Source organism: Corvus moneduloides, chromosome 28 (assembly GCF_009650955.1).
Source record: "Corvus moneduloides isolate bCorMon1 chromosome 28, bCorMon1.pri, whole genome shotgun sequence".
In the NCBI taxonomy this organism is placed as follows: domain Eukaryota; kingdom Metazoa; phylum Chordata; class Aves; order Passeriformes; family Corvidae; genus Corvus; species Corvus moneduloides.
Window position 1 is genome coordinate 5,027,650 of NC_045503.1, and position 18,391 is coordinate 5,046,040.

An 18,391-nucleotide genomic window follows, 5' to 3' on the forward strand; every position below is an offset into this window, starting at 1 on the left:
ATCCCCTGTCCCAGGAGCTGCCGGGGGCTGGCATGTGCCATGGGGACAGGTGGGTGTTGGGGACACCCTGTCCCCGTCCTGTCCCCTGCACACCCACCCACAGGCTCGGCCAAACGAGGTGTTGGGCCCTCTTGGAGCCGGGATGTGCCAGCAGCAACCTGCTCTCGAGGCTGATGGAACCGGGCCCTGAAGTGCCCTGCCAGAGTGGCACTGGAGACTGAGGGGAGGACAGAGAGCGGCTCCGTGCCCTTCCCAGCGCCCCTCCGCGACCCGGCGGGCAGCGGATCCCGTTCCTCTCGCTGAGCTCCCCTGAATTATTCAGGCGCTGCCTCCCTGGCGATGCTCCCCCCTGCCCGCAGCGGAGCCCCCCGCACCCGGCCGGAGGGGAGCAGCCGGGACTGGTGTTGCTGGAGCTGCGGTGGGTATCCGGGTGGGATGTGCCGCGAGAGAGGGAGCGGGATGAGCCGTGCAGCCTCCCCGAGGACGGGCGATGCTCAGCGGGCGGGAGAGGAGCCGCTGCAAAGCCCCATTTCATTTCCCTGAAAGGAGAGGAGGGACGAGGGGGAGAGGCCGCTCGGAGCTGGACCAGATCCTGCTGCTTCTCTTTTTTATTCCCTGTTTCCATGCGGCGCCAGCTCCCATCCCTACTGCTCCTCAGTGGCTGCTCCATCCACCCGGCAGCGCCCTTCAGGCAGGGACAGGGATTTGTGGGGTCTCCCCCCTGTGTGATCCCAGCCAAGCACCCCCCAGCCGCTGCTTCGGGGTTGGAGTGAGGTGCAGAGCTCTGCGAGTCATGGGGACATCTCTGAGGTTCTTCCGGAGACGGGAATTGGGTGATCTGGGTTTTGGGCACACGGGAACGCACTGGGGGGTGCAGGGTGCCCCCCACATGCCCACCCCATCCCATCACCCTCCGACGAACCTCCAGAAACAGCCTGAGAGAGGTGAAAAAGCTGCAGGGATGTCCCAGCGATGGGGATGTGGGATGGGACAGTGACGGGGGTGCAGAACAGGGCAGGAATGGGGACAGGGGATGGGGAAGTGACTCCGACACAGGACAGCAGTGGGGACATGGGGCAGGGCAGCGGTGGGGATGCAGAACAGGGCAGTGATGGGACACAGGACCGGCCTCCTGGTGGCCTCCGGGACCGGACGAGCCCAGAGGGTGATTTATGCCGGGCAGGTTGACGCCACAACTGTTCGGAAGAGCGGCAACAGCTGCTCCGGCTGTTCTGGCACGACGTGGGACCAGAGCAAATCCTCAGGAATAGTGGGAGTGGGGGCGATGCCCCTGCGGTGTCGGGGACTGTCGTGGGGTGGGGACAGCAGGGCCGGGGGTGCTGGCGGGGCTCTGGGGTTTTTTTCCCAGCCGCTGCATGAGACCAAGACTCAAGTCAAGGCTCCCGTTAATCCGGACTTTAATCCGCTCTAAATCCCACCTTTAATCTGTTTAATGCCACCTTTGGGAATTAGGATCCGGTGCCGTGGCATCTACCCCCTGGAGGAGGAGGAAGAGGAGGGATGTTCCAAGATTCCCGATGCTGGGGAGCTCGGAATCTCTGTGGGATGTCGGGGGGTCCCCAGCACCAGGATGAACCGACAGCCACGACCGCCGGCCCTAAACACTCCCCCACACGCTGCTCTCGGCCGGCAGCACGGCAGCGCCCCTTCCCCTCTTCCCACGGGTGTCACATCCCCTCGTGGGGCACCTGTGTGCAGAGGAGGGGGGGCTGTGCGAGACCCCGCCGTGCTGCCCGCGCTCAGCCCGGCCCAGCAGCGCCCTCCTGAGCTCCCGCCCGTCAGCGCCGCGGATCCGCCCGGCGCCCCGCGCCGCTTCCACGCGTGCTGCTCTCACCCACCGTGTCCCCGTCACCCACCCGTGTCCCCGTCACCCCCGAGCAGCTGCGGGCCCCCGTGCCCGCCCCACGCGCGCTACCGGGACCGGCCCACGCGCGCGGGACCCGCGGGGACGCGCCCGCCCCGGCCCCGCCCCCGCCGCCTTCGCGCGCTCCCATTGGCTGCTTCGTAGCAAGCCGCGCGTCGCCATTGGCTGGCCCCGCCCTCCGGCCCCGCCCCCGGGGCCGCCCCCGCCGCTCCCGGCCCCGCGCGGGACTTGGCAGCGGCCGCGGGCGGGAGGCCCCGACCCGCCGGGAACCGGCACCGGGAACCGGGAACCGGCACCGGGAACCGGACACCGGCACCGGGAACCGGACACCGAGAGCCGGGAACCGGCACCGGGAACCGGACACCGGCACCGGGAACCGGACACAGGGAACCGGGCACCGGGAACCGGCACCGGACACCTGGAACCGGGCACTGGCAACCGGGCACTGGGAACCGGCACCGGGAACCGGACACCGGGAACCGGGAACCGAACACCGGGACTGGCACTGGGCATAGAAGACCGAACGTTGGACATCGTCACCGGGCACCGGCATCGGGGACCGGGCACCGGTAGCGGCTGCGGGGGCCCGCCGGGCGGGGAGAGGCGCTGGGGAAAGCAGGACCCTCCGCCCGGCCCCGCCCCGTCCAGCCCCGTCCCGCCCCGTCCCGTCCCGCCGGGGACACCGGAGCAGCCCCGGTCCCGGTCCCGGCGCCGCGCTCCCCGAGGCAGGCTGCAGGTAAGGGCCAGCTCCCCCGGTACCTCCCAGTTCCTCCCGGTTTCCCCGGTTCCTCCCATCTTCCCCGGTCCGTGGGGGCGGGGGCGCTCGGTACCGGCCCGTTTCGTGCTTCCACTGCGGGGCGAAGCCTCTCGTCTCCCATCCCGGGAATCATCCGCGTGTGTCCCCCCTCCCCGGTGTCACCGGGCACCGACGGCCCCACCCAGCCTCCGGCCCTGGGGAGCCCCGGGGGAAAGGAGGGCTCGGGGAGCCGCGAGGGGCGGGAGCTGCGGGGTGGGCAGAGCCCGGAGCTGCTCCCGGCAGCCCCAGGATGTGCCTCAGCTTTCCCAGGTGGATAAAACACGGGGAAAGGGCGATTTTCCCCCAAATTCAAGGGAAACCCGAGGGGGCTGGAAACAGCGCTGGGTCCGGTGGGTGCTGGATAACGGGAGCTGGGAGGAGGCGCCGGAGCCATCCCCGTGGGGCTGTCACGGACGCACGTGCCGGGGCAGGGCCGGGTGCCCCATGGCAGCACTTGGCTTCGGGCATCGCCCGTCCCTCCTCCCACCCCCGTGCTCCAGAGGATGAAATTCCTCGATTCCTGGAAAGACTAATCCCTTCGGAGAGGCTAGATCCCACCCGGGGCAGGAGCTGGGTGTAAAACTTCCCAGTTCTGACTAATCTTCCCCTGGAGCAGGGAAGGATTTGGGCCATTTGTGGCCATTCTTTGCTGACCCCAAGCCCAGTATCGGATCCGAATTGTCCCGTGGAGTTTTCCTCCCTGCCTGAGCGACTTTGTCCTCCTGATCCCGGGGCAGGAAGCATGTGGTGCGCCCTGGCCCCCGCCGCAGGCCGGACAGACGGACGGATGGTGGCTTGGCCTCAGTTTCCCCCCTCCCAGCCTCTGTTTTCTACTTCCCCATAAGTCTCCGTCTGCTCCAAGCAAAGGAGAAAGGAAGTTGCTGCCAGAGAGAGCAGCTTGGTGGCAGCTGGAGAAAGAAAAGGAGGAAATGGAAGGCGAGACAGATGCTCCAAAATAACCCCCCCTTCCTCCTCCTTCTCCTCTTCCTCCTCCTCTCCATAAAATAATCCCCCTTCCTCCTCCTCTTCCTCCTTCTCTCCATAAAACAACCCCTCACCCTCTCCTCTTCCTCCTCCTTCTCTCCTTAAAATAACCTCCATTCCTCCTCCTCCTCCTCCTCCTCTCCAATTTGGCAGCTGCCTCCCCCCTGGGGCGCAGTAATCGCAGGGGGAATTCCTTGATACCACGCCAGGTCCTCAAATCAGCCCCCCAGGATGACCCCCTGCCCTGTGCCAGAGCACCCCTCCATGTGGATCCCAGGATCCCATTCCCACGGGAAGCACTGGCGGGATTCCCCACCCACGCCCAGGGTTGGCATCGCTGGAGCCCCCTCGGATGGGCCGCTCAGCTCCTTGCACAGACACGTTGGAGCTGCCAGGGTGGATCAGCATTCCCAGGCAAAACAAAAAACCATCTCCTTCCCGTGGGTGCATTTGCAGCCCCAGCGAGGGCACCCGCGGGAAGGAGATTTTGGGATGGAGGAGCTCAGATCCTGGTGCCAGAGGCGGTGAGGACAGTGATGGGGACACGCCAAGCGCGTGGCACCACCGCTGCCATGAGCACCGGGAGCGCGCGGGGCGAGGTTGAACCCCCCGGCTGCGCCGCTGCCCCGCGGCATTCCCGGTCCCTGCTCCAGCCGTGGCGGCCGTGGATTCATCCCGGCCTTGCCAAGAAATGAGCTTTTCCTCGGGCGAGATGTTTACTCAGTGGCTTCCTCCCCGGCCTCACCCCGCTCGGCACACACGCGCCCGAGCCCGGCGTCTCCGGCTGCTCTTTGCACCCATGGCAACGTGCGAGGGCCAGCACGCGTCCTGCCTCCCGCTCCTCTTCCTCGGCTCTCCCGGCGCTGGTAACGTGTGGGCTTGGGAACTGCGGGGGTCACGGATGGTGGGGGACAGGCGGTGACGCTGGTGGGGCTCTCCGGTTACTGCCCGGCACTCCGGCCCAGCTCCTGTAATCCAGGAGGGTTTAATTAATTAATAGGGGTTGGAGCATGGGGGAAAGCGATGCCGGGGGATGGAGGGCAGAGCAGTGGGATCCCATCCACCCAACGATTCGGGGGCACGGGGTATGCTGAGGTGCAGAGCAGGGGTGTTTTCCAGAGCAGTGGGAGGGAACAGCATGTGGGACGGAGGGGAAAACCAGGGAGATCGCCACTCTTCAATGTTTATCCTGTTGGGAAATGATGCTGGAGGAAACTTGTAGCAAGACAATCCAAGTTAGTGTGATCGTGGTGGGAAGGTGGAGGAGGGAGAGGAGGAGGAAGAGGAGACAGAGGTGCCTCTGCTCTGAGCTGGAGCTTTGTGGAGCCTCCCCCTCCTCGCTGCTCCATGAATTATTTACGTACTTTTCCTTTCCTGCATGAAATATTCACCCGCTGCCAAGGGAACTGGGGGGGCTGGGGGGACCAAGCCCACGGAGCTGCTGGTGGGAACCAGGTGAAAGGGACAGGCAGGGAGAGTGATCTTTGGGGCAGGTGGAAATGATAATTGAGATGATGTCACTGCTGCATTTGGCCCCTCTTGTGGTGCCACCGGCACCAGGTGGCCACAGGGTGACAGGGTCTCCTGTTCCCCCCTCAGACAGGAGCTTTCAGTGATGCTTGTGCCCTCAGTGGTGTGGGGGAGGTTTTTTGGGGATCCCGAGGAAATCAGGTCACAGCTGGGCGTTGGGTGAGGTGCTAGCCCAGCGGGGTGAACGCCAAACCAGAGATGGGCACGGCACGTGTCGGTTCCCAGGGGACCACATCCATCCTGTGGCAGGGACACCCTCTGTGTCCTCACCCAGGACACCCCACCCCTCACACCACTGCTCAGGGCTGCAAGACTGCCCCGAAACCTCCAAATTGGGTGGAAACCCTCCAACAAAGGGCTGTACCTGTCCCCAAAGCCACCGTTGGGACCGCAGCCCCGCCGTGCTCTTCCGGAGCAGGGAGGAACTTGGTGACAGCAACACTCAGCTGCTCCACTTCGGAAGAAGAAGAAGCTGTTTTTTAGGGCGTTTTCATTAAAAAGAAGAAGGGGGTGGGGGGAAGCCCAAGCCCTGAGCCGGGCTGGAAACTTCAGCGACAGGAAGGAAGCGCAGTGGGTTATTTCGAGCTCCAGTTGGCTGGTGGGGCAAGGCTCGACTCTTCCGCGCACCGATAGCAGCCCCTCGTGAACAATGGGGTCGTGGGGCCCTTCCCAGCAGGAAAGCGGCTCATTCCGGTGAAATGTCCTGTTGGTGCTGAGTCAGCAGGTCCTGGTGAGCCGAGTGTGGTGCGGAGGGTGCCGGGGGAACCATCCCGGTGCAGCCGGAGCCAGCGGGAGGTGAGCCTGGGTTTCCTTGGGGTTTGCAGGGAGTGACCTGTAAAACCATCCCTGGGCACTGGAGAGGGAGCTGATTGCATTTTTGGAATCCCTATACCTGCCTATACCACTTATGGGGTCCCTAGACCCCCCAATAATGGCTTAGTGCCTCAGTTTCCCCCCTGGACCGATGCTCTTCATCCCGGAGCAGGGGAGGGCTGTGAGCAGCCGGATGTTATTCGGTGTGGGGAGCAGAGGGTTGAGCCATGATTCCAGCTGGCATTTGGGAGCTGTGGGCAGCTCGCAGGACTTGGCACTTCCTATTTTTCATGTGGTCTGGAGGTGGAGTTTGCACTTGCTGGTCACCCAAGGGAGAGCTCGGGTGTGGGAATTCCTATTTATCCAGGCACCGTTCCCAGGGCACCCCACAACCGCGAGGGCGGGGACTTCCAAGCTGTCAACACCACGGCAAAGCCCTGCTCCTTCCGGACAGGATGCCTGGCACGGGCAAAGCGAGTCCCCTCACAGCCAAGGCACAGGAGACGGAGCTGCCTCTGCCCATCCTGCCCATCCCTCCCTCCGGGCTCCGCTCCGGCAGCAGCTCATGGATGCAGCCATCGGCATTCCACGAGCCCGACCCGCCCGGCTGTCACCAGGCTCTGCGTTGTCATTTTTGTCTTATTAAGTGTGAGAGCCTCAGCTCGAGGCTCAGGCTGGCAAAAATCAATGTTTTCCTATCGAAGGAAATGCTTCCAAACCTCCGTGTTTTTCCAAAGGGCTGTAAATAACGCTGCAGGCGGCGGCTCCCACAGCACCGGGGACGGCAGCTCCGTTACTGCTCTGAATTCACGTCCACACGGAGCCTTGGCTGCCCTCGGGTTTGGGAGCTGGTGGCTGGGAGACGCCCAGGGAGCCGGGGCTCAGCACCATCGACCTGGCACGACTGGCTGGGTGAGATGGAGCCACACCAGGGGGTCCATGAGGAGCCGGGATTTGCTCCTGAGAGCCTGGTGTGTGCTCCAGAGTGGCAGGAGCAGGACTGGAGGTCCCTGGAGGGGTCTGGGACTGGCAGCTTGGCTGGGGGGAGTGACAGAGCTGCATGTGATGGGGACAGACTCGGTTCTGTGATAGAATCCCAGAGTTGTGGAATGGTTTGGGTTGGAAAAAGACCAAAAGCTCATCTCATCCCACCCCTGCCATGGGCAGGGATACCTTCCACTATCCCAGGGTGCTCCTGGGACACTTCCAGGGATGGGGCAGCCACAGCTTCTCTGGGCACCCTGTGCCAGGGCCTCACCTCCCTCTCAGGGAAGGATTCCTTCCTAACATCCAATCTAAACCTGCTCCCTATCCATGAGCAATTTATCCCCATCCATCCTCACAGCGGCAGCATCCTTTAGCTGAAATATCTCCTCTCCGTTCCCTGGGATGTATTTATAGGCTGATCCCATCCCCTCCCGCTCTGCCGGGCTGTCCATGCCATGTGCAGGCTCTTGCATAAGCAGCTCCCAGCTCTGCCCATCCATCCCCGCTGTTTTCCCGCTGTTCTCCCCTCCCTGTGATTTGTAGCTCTGCGGTTTCCCAGGCCAAGATGCATCTCCAGGGTCGGCGGCATTTTAATCGTTCACAGCAGATTTTAAAGCCGTGCTCTGCCCGAGGTGATGGATTTGGTCCCGCTGGGATGTGGGAGTCGGGCTGTAGTTGAGGTTCCTGTCTGGGTGAATTATTCACCTCCGTGCGGTGCTGGCTCCAGAGGAGGTTGAGGCGGCAGCAGAACAAGTCCGAGCTCGTGTGGGTGTTCCAGGGTGAGCAGTGCCAGGGAAAAGGGCTCCCACGCCGATTGCTGGGTGCTGCAAACCGGCTGTGCCGCTCTGGCCGCGGCCAGCACCGGGGTGGATGCGGCACATGGCATCGGGGGGTGACTCAGCTGCCACCTGCGCTGTCCCCAGCTCACCCTGCAGGAAATGAGTCAGGTTTTAAGGAAGGAAAAATGTTAAGATGATGGGGCAAGAGTCCTTCCTGCACCAGGAGCAGGGAGGTGTCGGTCGCAGGAGGGAGACCGGGATGGAGGGTCACGGGTGGTGCTCAGGTAGGGGCACCTCGCTCACTGTGACCTCTCCACAGAGTCTGGGAAAAGGAAGGTGGGAACACCCTGTGACTCATCCCACCATCCACACCTGGGGGGTGAGCTCAGCTCTCACCTGCCCTGGCACCCAGGAGCTCCCTCGGTCTCGCCATTGGCTGGAGATGCTCTTTCTCCTGCCAAAAGGCTGCGTGGGGAGGTGAGGAATCACAGAATCGTGGAATGGGTTGGGTGGGAAGGGACCTTAGAGCTCATCCAGCTCTACCCCCTGCCATGGACAGGGACACTCCAGTAGCCCAGGTGAGATGGGGACAGATGCAGAGCAGGGGCTGATCTGTGTGTGCCTCTTCCCCTGCAGAGATGGACACCTTCAGCACCAAGAACTTGGCCCTGCAGGCCCAGAAGAAGCTCCTGAGCAAAATGGCCACCAAGACCATCGCCAACGTCTTCATCGATGACACCAGCAGCGAGATCCTGGACGAGCTGTACCGGGCCACCAAGGAGTACACCCACAACCGCAAAGAGGCCCAGAAGATCATCAAAAACCTCATCAAGATCGTGATGAAGCTGGGGGTTCTCTACCGCAATGGGCAGTTCAGCCCCGAGGAGCTGCTGGTCATGGAGCGCTTCCGCAAGAAGGTTCACACCTTGGCCATGACGGCCGTCAGCTTCCACCAGATAGACTTCACCTTCGACCGCAGGGTCATGTCCAGCGTCCTCACCGAGTGCCGGGACCTGCTGCACCAGGCTGTCAACGGGCACCTGACGGCCAAGTCCCACTCGCGCATCAACCACGTCTTCAACCACTTTGCGGACTACGAGTTCCTGTCGGCTCTGTACGGCCCGGCCGAGCCCTACCGCACCCACCTCAAGAGGATCTGCGAAGGGGTCAACAAGATGCTGGAGGAGGACAACATCTGAGGCTGGCCCAGGCGGGCTCTTGGCAGCCAGACTCTGCCTCCCGTGAGGCCGAAGATGCGGTGTCTGCTTTGACCTTCACCGAGCTCGTCCCCTCCTCCCCTCTGCAGTGCTCACTTGTGTTCTCCTCGTTTCTACAAAAGACTGAACCTCTTGACTTTGTCTCCCCCTTGCCCAGGGTCTGCAAAGCCCTCCCTGCGCTGGGTTGGGCCCTCTCCAGGGGATCCTGGGATTTTGGGCCCTTGCTGTACAGTTTGATTTCCTTTGCCCACCAAGTGCCTTTAGCTGAGAGTCCAAGGATTTGGACTCTTTGCCTTGAACTCGGTTGTAACCCTCTGGGGGGAAACCAAACCAAAGACTTGTGCTGTGAAGCACCTCCGAGGTGTCTCTGAGGAGGTGGGACGTTGTTGGGGTGAACAGTTCTGAGACCCCGTAGCTGGAGGGTTGTGGAACTCCGGTTTTCTTCCAGCAGCTCCACAGCATGGTGGGAGCAAATCATGGTCCAGACTTGAGCTGCCCGGGCAGGAAGGTGCTTCTGTGTGTACTTTAGTGTCCTCAAAGACAAGTCCTTGTGACCAGGAGGGTCCCTCCTCACCTGGGTGAGGGCAGGGAGGGAGCTGGGGGGAGCTGCTCCTTCCCTGGACCCCGGGAACCACCCAACACCCAACTCCCCACGGGCCTCCAGCAGCGGTGCCACCTGGCAGCTCCAGCGCTGTCCTCGGTGGTTATCCAAAGCTGCCCCTGGGATTTCATCCCTTTTCCATGCCCTTGACTGAGTGATGGTTGTTCATTTTTAGCAAACTCTGTAGCCCTGATGAGTTATTTAAATAAACTCACCCGTGTGGCCTGGGAGCTCCGTGCAGTTGTTCCAGCGGTGGTGACAGTGACAAAATGAGCCCTGGGACAGCTGGGTTTGTCCCCAGGTGGTGATGGCTCTCTGTGCCCTGGCATTGCTGCTGGTTGTGCTGTCCCTGCTCAATGGCCCAGCAGCTCCTGGCTTTGCAGGGACAAGGGGAAATGGCTTCCCACTGCCAGAGGGCAGGGGTAGATGGGTTATTGGGAAGGAATTGTTCCCTGTGAGGGTGGGGAGGCCCTGGCAGAGGTTGCCCCATCTCTGGAAGTGTCCAAGGCCAGGCTGGAGGGGGCTTGGAGCAGTCTGGGATAGTGGAAGGTGTCCCTGCCATGGCAGGGTGGGACTGGATGAGCTTTAAGGTCTCTCCAAAGCCCAACCATTCCATGATTTTGCGAGATCCCGCTCCCAACAGACACCCACGTGTGCTCCTCTGCACCCCCGCATCCCCTCCCTGCTCAGCAGGAGCCCAAAAGCAGAGCCCTGGCAGCAGGAAGCAGGGGGTGACTCCAGAGTCACAGGGGACAGCCTGGAACAGCGTCTGCTCTCGGAGCGGGGATGCTCCGGCCGCTCCCAGCACGCTGAGCTGGGCTCTGAGCACTGAAAATTTGCCCTTTTAGCATCCCAGACACCACAGTTGCAGCTGGCCTTATCTCCGTGACCTTCTTGTGCCTCCTGTTCCATGGGTGTCTCCAGGCACGGGCGGCTCCCTCTCGCTGCTCCCTTTCCACCGCTGGCACTGATAACTCTGAGCCTTAGAAGATTAAATAAAAGACACAAAGGCCCTATCTCTGTCGTTTCACAGGCCTGGCTCCAGCTGTCACAGAGATTTGTGTGACACAGCTTGGGGTGGGGGCGAAGCCCATTCACAGGGGGCTGTGGAGAACACGGCCAGGAGCCCAGGAGGTGCTGGTCCCTCAGGAGGGCAGGGGCCAGTGGCCTTTGAGAACAACTCCTGTCTCCCCTGGGCTGGTGTGTCCCTGTCAGGAGTGTGCTGGAGAGGAGCCAGAGCTGGGAATCCCAGGCAGGTGTGGTGGGATGGGGCCGAAGGATGCCCAGCCAGAAATGCTTCACTATTCCCAAAATCTGTGTCTGTGTCAGCTGCAAGAACCCCCCTAAACCCTCTGCAGGCCCCAAATTCCTGTGGGACACCTCAACTCGTCCTGGCCAAGCAGCAACAAAGGTCCATCCAGCTGGAGAGGGGAGGAGGGACAGAGCAGAGCAACTTCAGGCCAGAGCACGATGCTTTATTTCTTTATTTGTGCTGTATTTACACAGGAAAGGAATTGCATATTCCCTGTTATTACTCTGGATAAGAAAAAAATCACTTTTCTGTAGGTATAAAATAGTCCCGTGGTTGTGCTGAGACGTGGAAGTGTTGCTTGGATTGATTCCTGGTTGTGTCAGAGTAAGCTGCTCTGCCTTCCCCCCATCCAAGCTATCCCAGCCCAGCTCTGGATCCGCTCCAGCCACACACTCGCCACGGAATCAGAGCTTTGGCCAACTCCCTCCCTTCCTCCCCCTAAATTAATTATTTCCTCCTGTCACGCTGCTGGAGAGAGAAATCCCATCTCCCCTCCAGAGACTACAGAGTTAACAACTTCCCTTTAGCAAGCCCTGCTTAAATCCAGCCACTTATCTCCCTGCCTTGCTCTTCCCGGCGAAGCAGATAAGGAGCCCCTTTCCTCGGGAGCTTTTCGTGCTCGGCAGCTCTGCCAAGCAGGAAGGGGCACAGGAGGATCGGGAGCCTCCTGGGAGGTTTCCAGCTGCAAAGCACGGTGTTACTCTGACACAAGACACAACAAATCTGTCCTCACGCCTCCACGCCCCACTCGTGTCGGTCCCCAGCACATTTCAGTACGGAAAACATAAAAGGTTCGGCCAACCAAAAGAAAAACCCCGCGGGTAACCAGGAAATCCCTTCACTGCCACGCTGGTCCGGCCAAGCCCCCTGCCCGGGGCCGGCCTCGGGGTCACAGCTCGTCACGGGGGGTTTTTGCCACAATCATGAGTTTGGACAGCTCGAAACGGAACTTGCCTTCCCTGTGAGACACTGGGGAGAAGAGAGAAAAGCCCAGGATCAGCAGATGGGAAAGCAGGAACAAAACAGCCCCGCTGGGCCCTTTCCAGGGTGCCAGGCATTGCTCTTCCCGCTCCTGCACACGCCAGGCTGGGGGAGAAACCCCTCTTTCCCCCTTGGAATTTAACTGGGATGGGACCCACAAAATCTGGCTGCCAGTGGTGGACTGAGAGCACTGTACCCCTGGCTCCATGGCACTGGCACCAGTATTTGAGCCTAAACTGGCCACTGGCCTGTGTCCCACACCAGCCCCTCTCTCGCAGCTCTCTCCAGCACAGACCTGTTGTTTCAGTGATTTCAAATTCTTCCTGTTTCAAGGGGATGTCGCTCTGGGCACCCACAGCAGCCTGAGACTGAAACAGGAAGGAAGGAGGTGTAAGAGGCTGAGGCAAGCCAAGGAGTCACAGCACTTCAACCAACCAAACAACAGTGAGAACGCACGGGTCTGTGATTTATGTGCAGTGAAAGAATTAAGTGCACAAAGGAAAAGTGAAGGAAAATCTCCATCTGTTTTTCCATTTCCTATTAAACTGTGGACTCGTGTGAGTGAAAGCCTCACCCCTGGAAACTGGGAAATGGAAGAATGAGCCAGACAAAAACACCAGCCGAGGTTTGGTTTGCTTTGTCACCTGCAATTTGTTGAGGCAATCCAAGGCTCCTTCTGTGCCCTGATGCCTTTGGAGCCCCCTCCCAGCAAATCCCTGGGACTGAGAAGGCAGGAACACAGCAGAGCAGGCTGCCCACCTGCAGCCCCTCTCCTGCCTGCCACCAGTCTCTAATTAGGGACATGATGGAGCACATTTTATGGCACAGATGTCTAATAAATGTTTTCCATATCTAATTCATGTTTTATAGCAGCCTCCCACACTCCTGCTTCCCCGGGATCAGCTGGGACTTACATAAGCCATGGCATACTCTATCTTGGCTCCTTTCACTTCAGCTTTAAACTGGGTAAAGAAGAGATAAGACTTCCCTTGGGGCCTGAAAGAAGAAAGCAGAGCCTTTGTCAGCAGCACAGAGGGTGGAGGTGCAGAGGAGTGAAGGATTCCTGGCTCCTTCCCTCCCTCCCTCCCCCCACAGGCACCTCTGGATCTCCTGTAGCTTTTGTGCAGCGCGGGGAAGAGGGGAGCACAGAATTGATAAACCAAAAGCTGCACGAAAAGCCCCCAGAGCCACAGCATCCCTGGGAGAGGGAAATCCTCCCTGCAGAGATGCAAGTCCACCTGGGAAGCAGGGTCCTTATGCCTGCCCCACATCCACCCAGCCGTGGTGGTTTTGCTCAGGACACACCTCCAGATGGAGCAGGAGAAGAGCCCGCTGTCCTCGCTGACTCCAACGTTCATCTGCCATTGCTGCACAGGGGAGATCCAGAGTCAGCGTGGGGAAAACCCTCCGAGGCCAATCCCTCCCCTCCAGCTGCAGCAGGAGCTCCAAAATAACCCAACACAACCACCCAGCACTCGCCGGCGGCCCCTTCTGCTCCCTCCTCGCCACAGTTACAATTGTGCTCTTCCACAAAACAGTCACCAGTCTCGTTTCCTTTTAGGCTACAAAAAAGGAGCCGATTCCAACAGGACCAGGACGTGCCCGGGGCTAGCCCAGCTCACCTCGTTTGTGCCGCCCTGGGCCGAGTAGGTGAAGGTGCAGCCGTAGTCCCCCTGCCAGGAGAGAGGAACAGGAGCAGCCTCGCTTCAGCACGAGCTGTTCTTCCATAGAATCGAGGAATTGTTGAGGTTGGAAAAGCCCTCCAAGACCATCAAGTCCAACTGTTCCCCAGCACTGCCAAGGCCACCACTGCCCCATGTCCCCAAGTGCCACATCCACACGGCTTTAACTCTCCAGGGATGGGGATTCCGCCCCTGCCCTGGGCAGCTGTGCCAGTGCCTGACCTCCCTTTCCATCAAGAATTTTCCCCAATACCCAGCCTAAACCTCCCCTGGCACCACCTGAGGCCATTTCCTCCTGCCCAGAGTGCTGGGGTGAGGGACCCCCAGCCCCTTCCCCACTGGGGCCCTTCCCGTTCTGAGCCGCCTTCCCATGAGGACCCTTCTTTCTTTAAGACCCCCCTGCCCTCGGCATACCTCATCCCTTCGGAACCCCCCCTTCTCCTGGGGTCCCGTTATCCATGTCACGTCTCCATTCCTGGGGCTCTCCTCTCTACAGACACCGTTCCACCTTGGGGATCTACTTGCCCTGGGGACCCCCTTCTGCTGGACAACCCCACTTGGGGACTCCTTCCCCTCGAGGACCCCCTTCTCAGTGGAGGCTCCGTCCCTCCCTGAGTCCCCCCGTTCTCTCCGGGTCCCCCCGCCTTTGCAGCCCCCTTTGGGGACCCCTCTGTCCCCGGGGACCCCCCACCCGGGCGCCCCGCCCTCCCTCGCGCCCAGCCAATCCCCGCAGCAGGATGTATGAGTGACGTGTCGCGCAGCCAATCAGCGAGGGGCGCGTACCCTCTCCGCACCCGCTCCCTCCCTCCCGGCCGCTCACCAGGCTCCGGGAGAAGGAGTGAACCTCCCCGCCGGGCCGCACGTCAAACTCGGCCGTGCTCGGGGCCGCGCCCGGCGCCGTGCCCGGTTCCGCGGCCGCTCGGGCCGCCAGGCACAGCAGGGCTGCGGGCACCAGCGCGGCCCACGCGCGCCGGGCGCTCCTCCCGCTGGGCGCCGCCATCTTGAAGAGGAAGCGCGGGCTATGGCGGCCGGGAGGGGTCAGCGCGGCGGCGGCGGCACGGCGGCCATGTTGGGTGTGGGCAGGAGCCCGGGCGGGCCAAACCCGCGGGAAGCGCGGAGGGGCCGGAGGACACGGGGACATCAAGGGACAGCAGGGACGAGGGACTGAGGGACAGAGGGACAAGGGAGCCTCGGGGACAAGAGGCCCTGTGGTCAGGGGACAAAGGGACCACGAGGATATGGTGCCATTGGGACAGGCGACCATGAGGACAAGGGGCTGCGGGGACCTCGGGGACAAAGAAGAGCGGGATGGCCGAGCCGGGAGGGAAGGCCTGGAGAATGCTGAGCACGGCGAGAGGGAGCATCCAGGCTGGATGGGGTTGGAGCAGCCTGAAAAGTGTCCGGGAACAAGATGGGCTTTAAGGTCCCATCCGGCCCAGCCCCTTCCGCGATGCCACGGTTCTATGACAAGGACCTGGTTGCATCAGCCAATTAACATGGCACTTTTAATTGCTTCTTGCTGCACAGGAACAAAAGCCCGTTTCCAGAAGGAAGCAGCTGTGGATTTGCAGGCAGGGTGGGAGGGAGGGAGAGCTGTCCTGGCTCAGGGCAGCGGGTAGCTGGCATCGCTGGCCACCCCGCACTGGTTTCTGGTGTCCTTCAGCAGGAACATGTAGCCCTTCGCGCCCCAGCACTCCGACCAGCTGCAGGCAGAGACAGGAGCAGCACCTCCATGAGCACATCCATGAGGATGGGGACCAGGGGGGCAGCAGGTTCGGGGGAACCCCCTCAGCCCTCACCTGTTCTTTAGGATCCAGTAGCTCACTTTGTACTTGCCCACTGAGGCCGTGTCGTAGCCCACGAGCAGCATGGCGTGGTTCACATTCTGCTGGCCAAATGGGCAAGTGAAGATGCCTGGGGGGAGCAGAGCTAGGGTGAGCTGGGGGCTGGCCCTGGCCCCATTTCCAGGTGGTGCTACCGATTGCCTGCGGCTGGGTGCCCTGGGCAAGGGGCTCAACAAGGGCTCAGCAGCCCGGGCCTGCAGCGAGGTGGCCCTGCCTCAGCTTACCCACCAAAAGGAAACAGTACCTGAGCTGTAGAATTGGAAATTCCGGCTACTGGCGTCCACTGCCACTGACACGGGGCTATTGATTGCCACTGCATGCTTCAGGGCCACCTCGTTGCCCTGGGGCACCATCCCGAAGCCGGAGCAGATGGCGGCCTTGTCGCGGGGGTTGTATCGGCAGCTGGAGTTGTCCTGGGAGAGGGAAAGTGTCACCAGGGCTGGGACACCAGCAGTGCTGTGGCACATCCCGGGGTCACCTGCTGTCCCTTACAGTGCCCTGGTAGGGGTAGGAACGCTCCGAGTTGAGGCCGCCGTTGTTCCGCACGTACTGGAAGGCCGACTTCATGTGGCCGCCTCTGCAGCCCTTGTTGCCCAGCTTCTGGGTGCAGTCGATGAGGTTCTGCTCGCTCAGCGCCACCAACTTGCCCGTCCGCCTGAACATGAGCCCCTCCAGGGCCCCCGTGGCACTGAACGCCCAGCAGGACCCGCAGTCGCCCTGGGGGAGGTGGGGGCAGCAGGGGGTCACGGCCTCGCCCCCAGGCCCACCAGAGGGATGCTCTGAGCCCCTGGTGCTGCTCTCAGCTACAGAATCCGCAGCCAGGACTCTGGGAGCAGCTCAGAGCTGCAGCTGCTGCTGCTGCTGCTCAGTTCTGCTGCCCAGATCCTCCAGCCCTGGCTGGGCTCCCACCCTGTGCCCACCTGGGATTTCACGGGTGTCACGTAGCCCTTGGCCCTCCAGTCCACCTTTGCTGGGGCCTTCAGGGCTGCCGAGGCTCAGAATAGTGGTGCTGGCTCCTCCCTCTTTGCCGGGATGTAGCCACTCATGAGCTCATTAAACTCCTGGTTCGTCTGCAGGTCACCAAGGGAAAACTCGTGTGATGCCAAGGGTACCCCCAACCTCCAGGAAGCAGCCCAGCCCCAGGAGTGGGCTGGGAGCTGGCACTCCCTGGATCAAGCCCTGTGAGCATCAAGATGTCCCTGATCCCCTGGATCAAGCTCTGGGTGCTCTGAGGGTCCCCAGGGAAGGTGGCAGCAGGTACCAGGTCCCCAAAGTGGTTCATGGCCAGGCGGTAGCTGTGCTTCCCCTGCGACTCCTCCTGGTTGTGCTGCTGGATGTGGCGCAGGTTCTGCTCCCAGATCTCCCTGCGGGTGGCCTCGGCCTCCTGCCAGAGGATCAGAAGGATCAGGAATGGCCCCTGGATCAAGGGGGGACAGGGTGGGGTGGGCGCACGTGGACAAGACCCCCTGGAGCAGGACCCAGCACGTGTTGGGAGGGCTGTGGGGAGCAGGACCTACCCCTGGATATTCCTTGGCATAGAGACTCTTCCACCCTTCCCAGGCCTCCTCCAGGGCAGGATCCGGCGCCGCAGCACAGCCCAGCAGGGCCAGCAGCAGCCCCAGGGTCAGGGCCACGGCACCCGGCTGGGGACAGCGAGAGCAGGGTCAGGGGGCTCTGGGCTGAGGCCGGGCCAGGGGCTGGGAGCAGGAAAAATCTGGATTTGAGGAGAGGGGGAGGCACAGAAATCTGCACCAGCTCCGAGAGGGGCTGGAGGGGGAACCAGGGAGAGGAGGTTTCTCTGCAGAGGCCATGCCTGAAGCCTTCCCTCTCTCCCCACACGGAGCTGGGATGCCTGTGATTTCACCAAACTCCCTCCGTGAGGATTCTCCAAGATCAATTTACATCCTTTCTTTTGGCCAGCACAGACACACAGAGCCCAGCCCAGCCCTGTGCCTTCCTCGGACACCCCACTCCTCCTTTGGGGACCCTGGGATTTCTGAGCTGCTCCAGTTATTCTGGGGGTGCAGAGATCAAATGCCTGAGACCCCCAAGCACCCAGAGTTTCCACTGACGTGGCTTTCCCAGACCCAGAGCTGTCACTGCACCTTTATCCCACCCACTTTGGGAATGGAGATGCCGGGAAGTTTTCCATTCGAGCATCTTTCAGGGCAAGGAGTGACTTTTCTGAGCTAATTTTGTAGCTGGAGGAGTGGTTTTGTTTCAAAAATAAGCCCTCAAGAACATCTGTTCTCCCTCCACCCCATCCACCTAAAAATAAAGCCCCACAGGGTGGGTTTTTGGGAGAGAAATGCCTCCCAAGCCACACTCAAGTCCCAAATTCTTGAGGAAGAGTCGTTTTTGCCTGGTTTGCCCAGCACCTGCTGCTTCCTCTGTCATTGCCACTCACTCAGGAAATTAGCTCAGCTTCATCCTCCAGCTGCAAATCCTCCACCCAGAGACGCCCTGCTCCCCGTTCCCATCACCTTTCCCGCGGGACAGCGGGGTGGGGGCCTCCCACATCATTTGTATTTCAATCCCCTACAGAGCCTGTTCCATATGGAACAGCTCCGGCCCGCGGGAGGCGATTTCCCAGCTAATTCCTCTCGGGATTCTCAATCCCCAAAAGAAGACAACCAACTCCTTTTTAGGGTGCCAAACAATCCTGCAGCAAGCTGGGGGATCAGAGGAGCCAACAGATTTGCAAACTCTTCTAGAAAAGAGCGTTTTAAGACATTTTAAGAAACACTCGGCTTTTTGGGGACAGGAAAAAGCAGTTTAAATTAAGCCTGAAAAGAAACAAATCCTGCAAAAATAAAGCTTCTTACCATCCAGCAGCACCCACCCAGCTGTGAGGGCAGCAGGGACAGAGGCAGCAGCTTTGCTGGCTGCAGGGTGCTCTTATAGACCCATCTCAGAGAGGTGCAACTTCCTCCACCCCGGTCCCTCCTTCCACACCTCCGACCTCAAAACTCGCACCCGA

The 18,391-nt window shown here is 61.1% G+C and overlaps 3 protein-coding genes across 5 annotated transcripts; 1 reads left to right on the plus strand and 2 right to left on the minus strand.

Moving 5' to 3' along the window:
• Nucleotides 1–2,090: 2,090 nt before the first annotated feature.
• On the plus strand, nt 2,091–9,822 carry TNFAIP8L1 (TNF alpha induced protein 8 like 1). Of its 3 annotated transcripts, none has more exons than XM_032093020.1 (2): nt 2,091–2,621; nt 8,411–9,822. In XM_032093020.1, the coding sequence occupies exon 2, from the start codon at nt 8,413–8,415 to the stop codon at nt 8,971–8,973; it is 561 nt and encodes a 186-aa protein (XP_031948911.1). In that variant the 5' UTR covers nt 2,091–2,621; nt 8,411–8,412; the 3' UTR covers nt 8,974–9,822. The 3 variants fall into 3 exon arrangements, with proteins under 3 accessions (XP_031948911.1, XP_031948910.1, XP_031948912.1); XM_032093019.1 differs by lacking the exon at nt 2,091–2,621 and adding an exon at nt 3,812–4,531; XM_032093021.1 differs by lacking the exon at nt 2,091–2,621 and adding an exon at nt 5,716–5,990.
• Nucleotides 9,823–11,046: 1,224 nt separating this feature from the next.
• MYDGF (myeloid derived growth factor) lies at nt 11,047–14,582 on the minus strand. The gene is made up of 6 exons (XM_032092796.1): nt 14,388–14,582; nt 13,508–13,558; nt 13,191–13,252; nt 12,800–12,881; nt 12,181–12,253; nt 11,047–11,873 (listed from the first exon to the last, which is right to left on the minus strand). Exons 1-6 carry the CDS (start codon nt 14,565–14,567, stop codon nt 11,794–11,796), a joined length of 528 nt encoding a protein of 175 aa, XP_031948687.1. The 5' UTR covers nt 14,568–14,582; the 3' UTR covers nt 11,047–11,793.
• Nucleotides 14,583–15,042: 460 nt separating this feature from the next.
• On the minus strand, nt 15,043–18,336 carry LOC116436001 (cathepsin L1-like). Its single transcript, XM_032092795.1, is given in 8 exon segments — nt 15,043–15,270; nt 15,367–15,481; nt 15,656–15,824; nt 15,904–16,128; nt 16,332–16,481; nt 16,673–16,795; nt 16,929–17,054; nt 18,237–18,336. Coding segments are annotated over 8 exon segments (1,011 nt in total). The 5' UTR covers nt 18,240–18,336; the 3' UTR covers nt 15,043–15,170.
• Between the last annotated feature and the right edge of the window lie 55 nt (nt 18,337–18,391).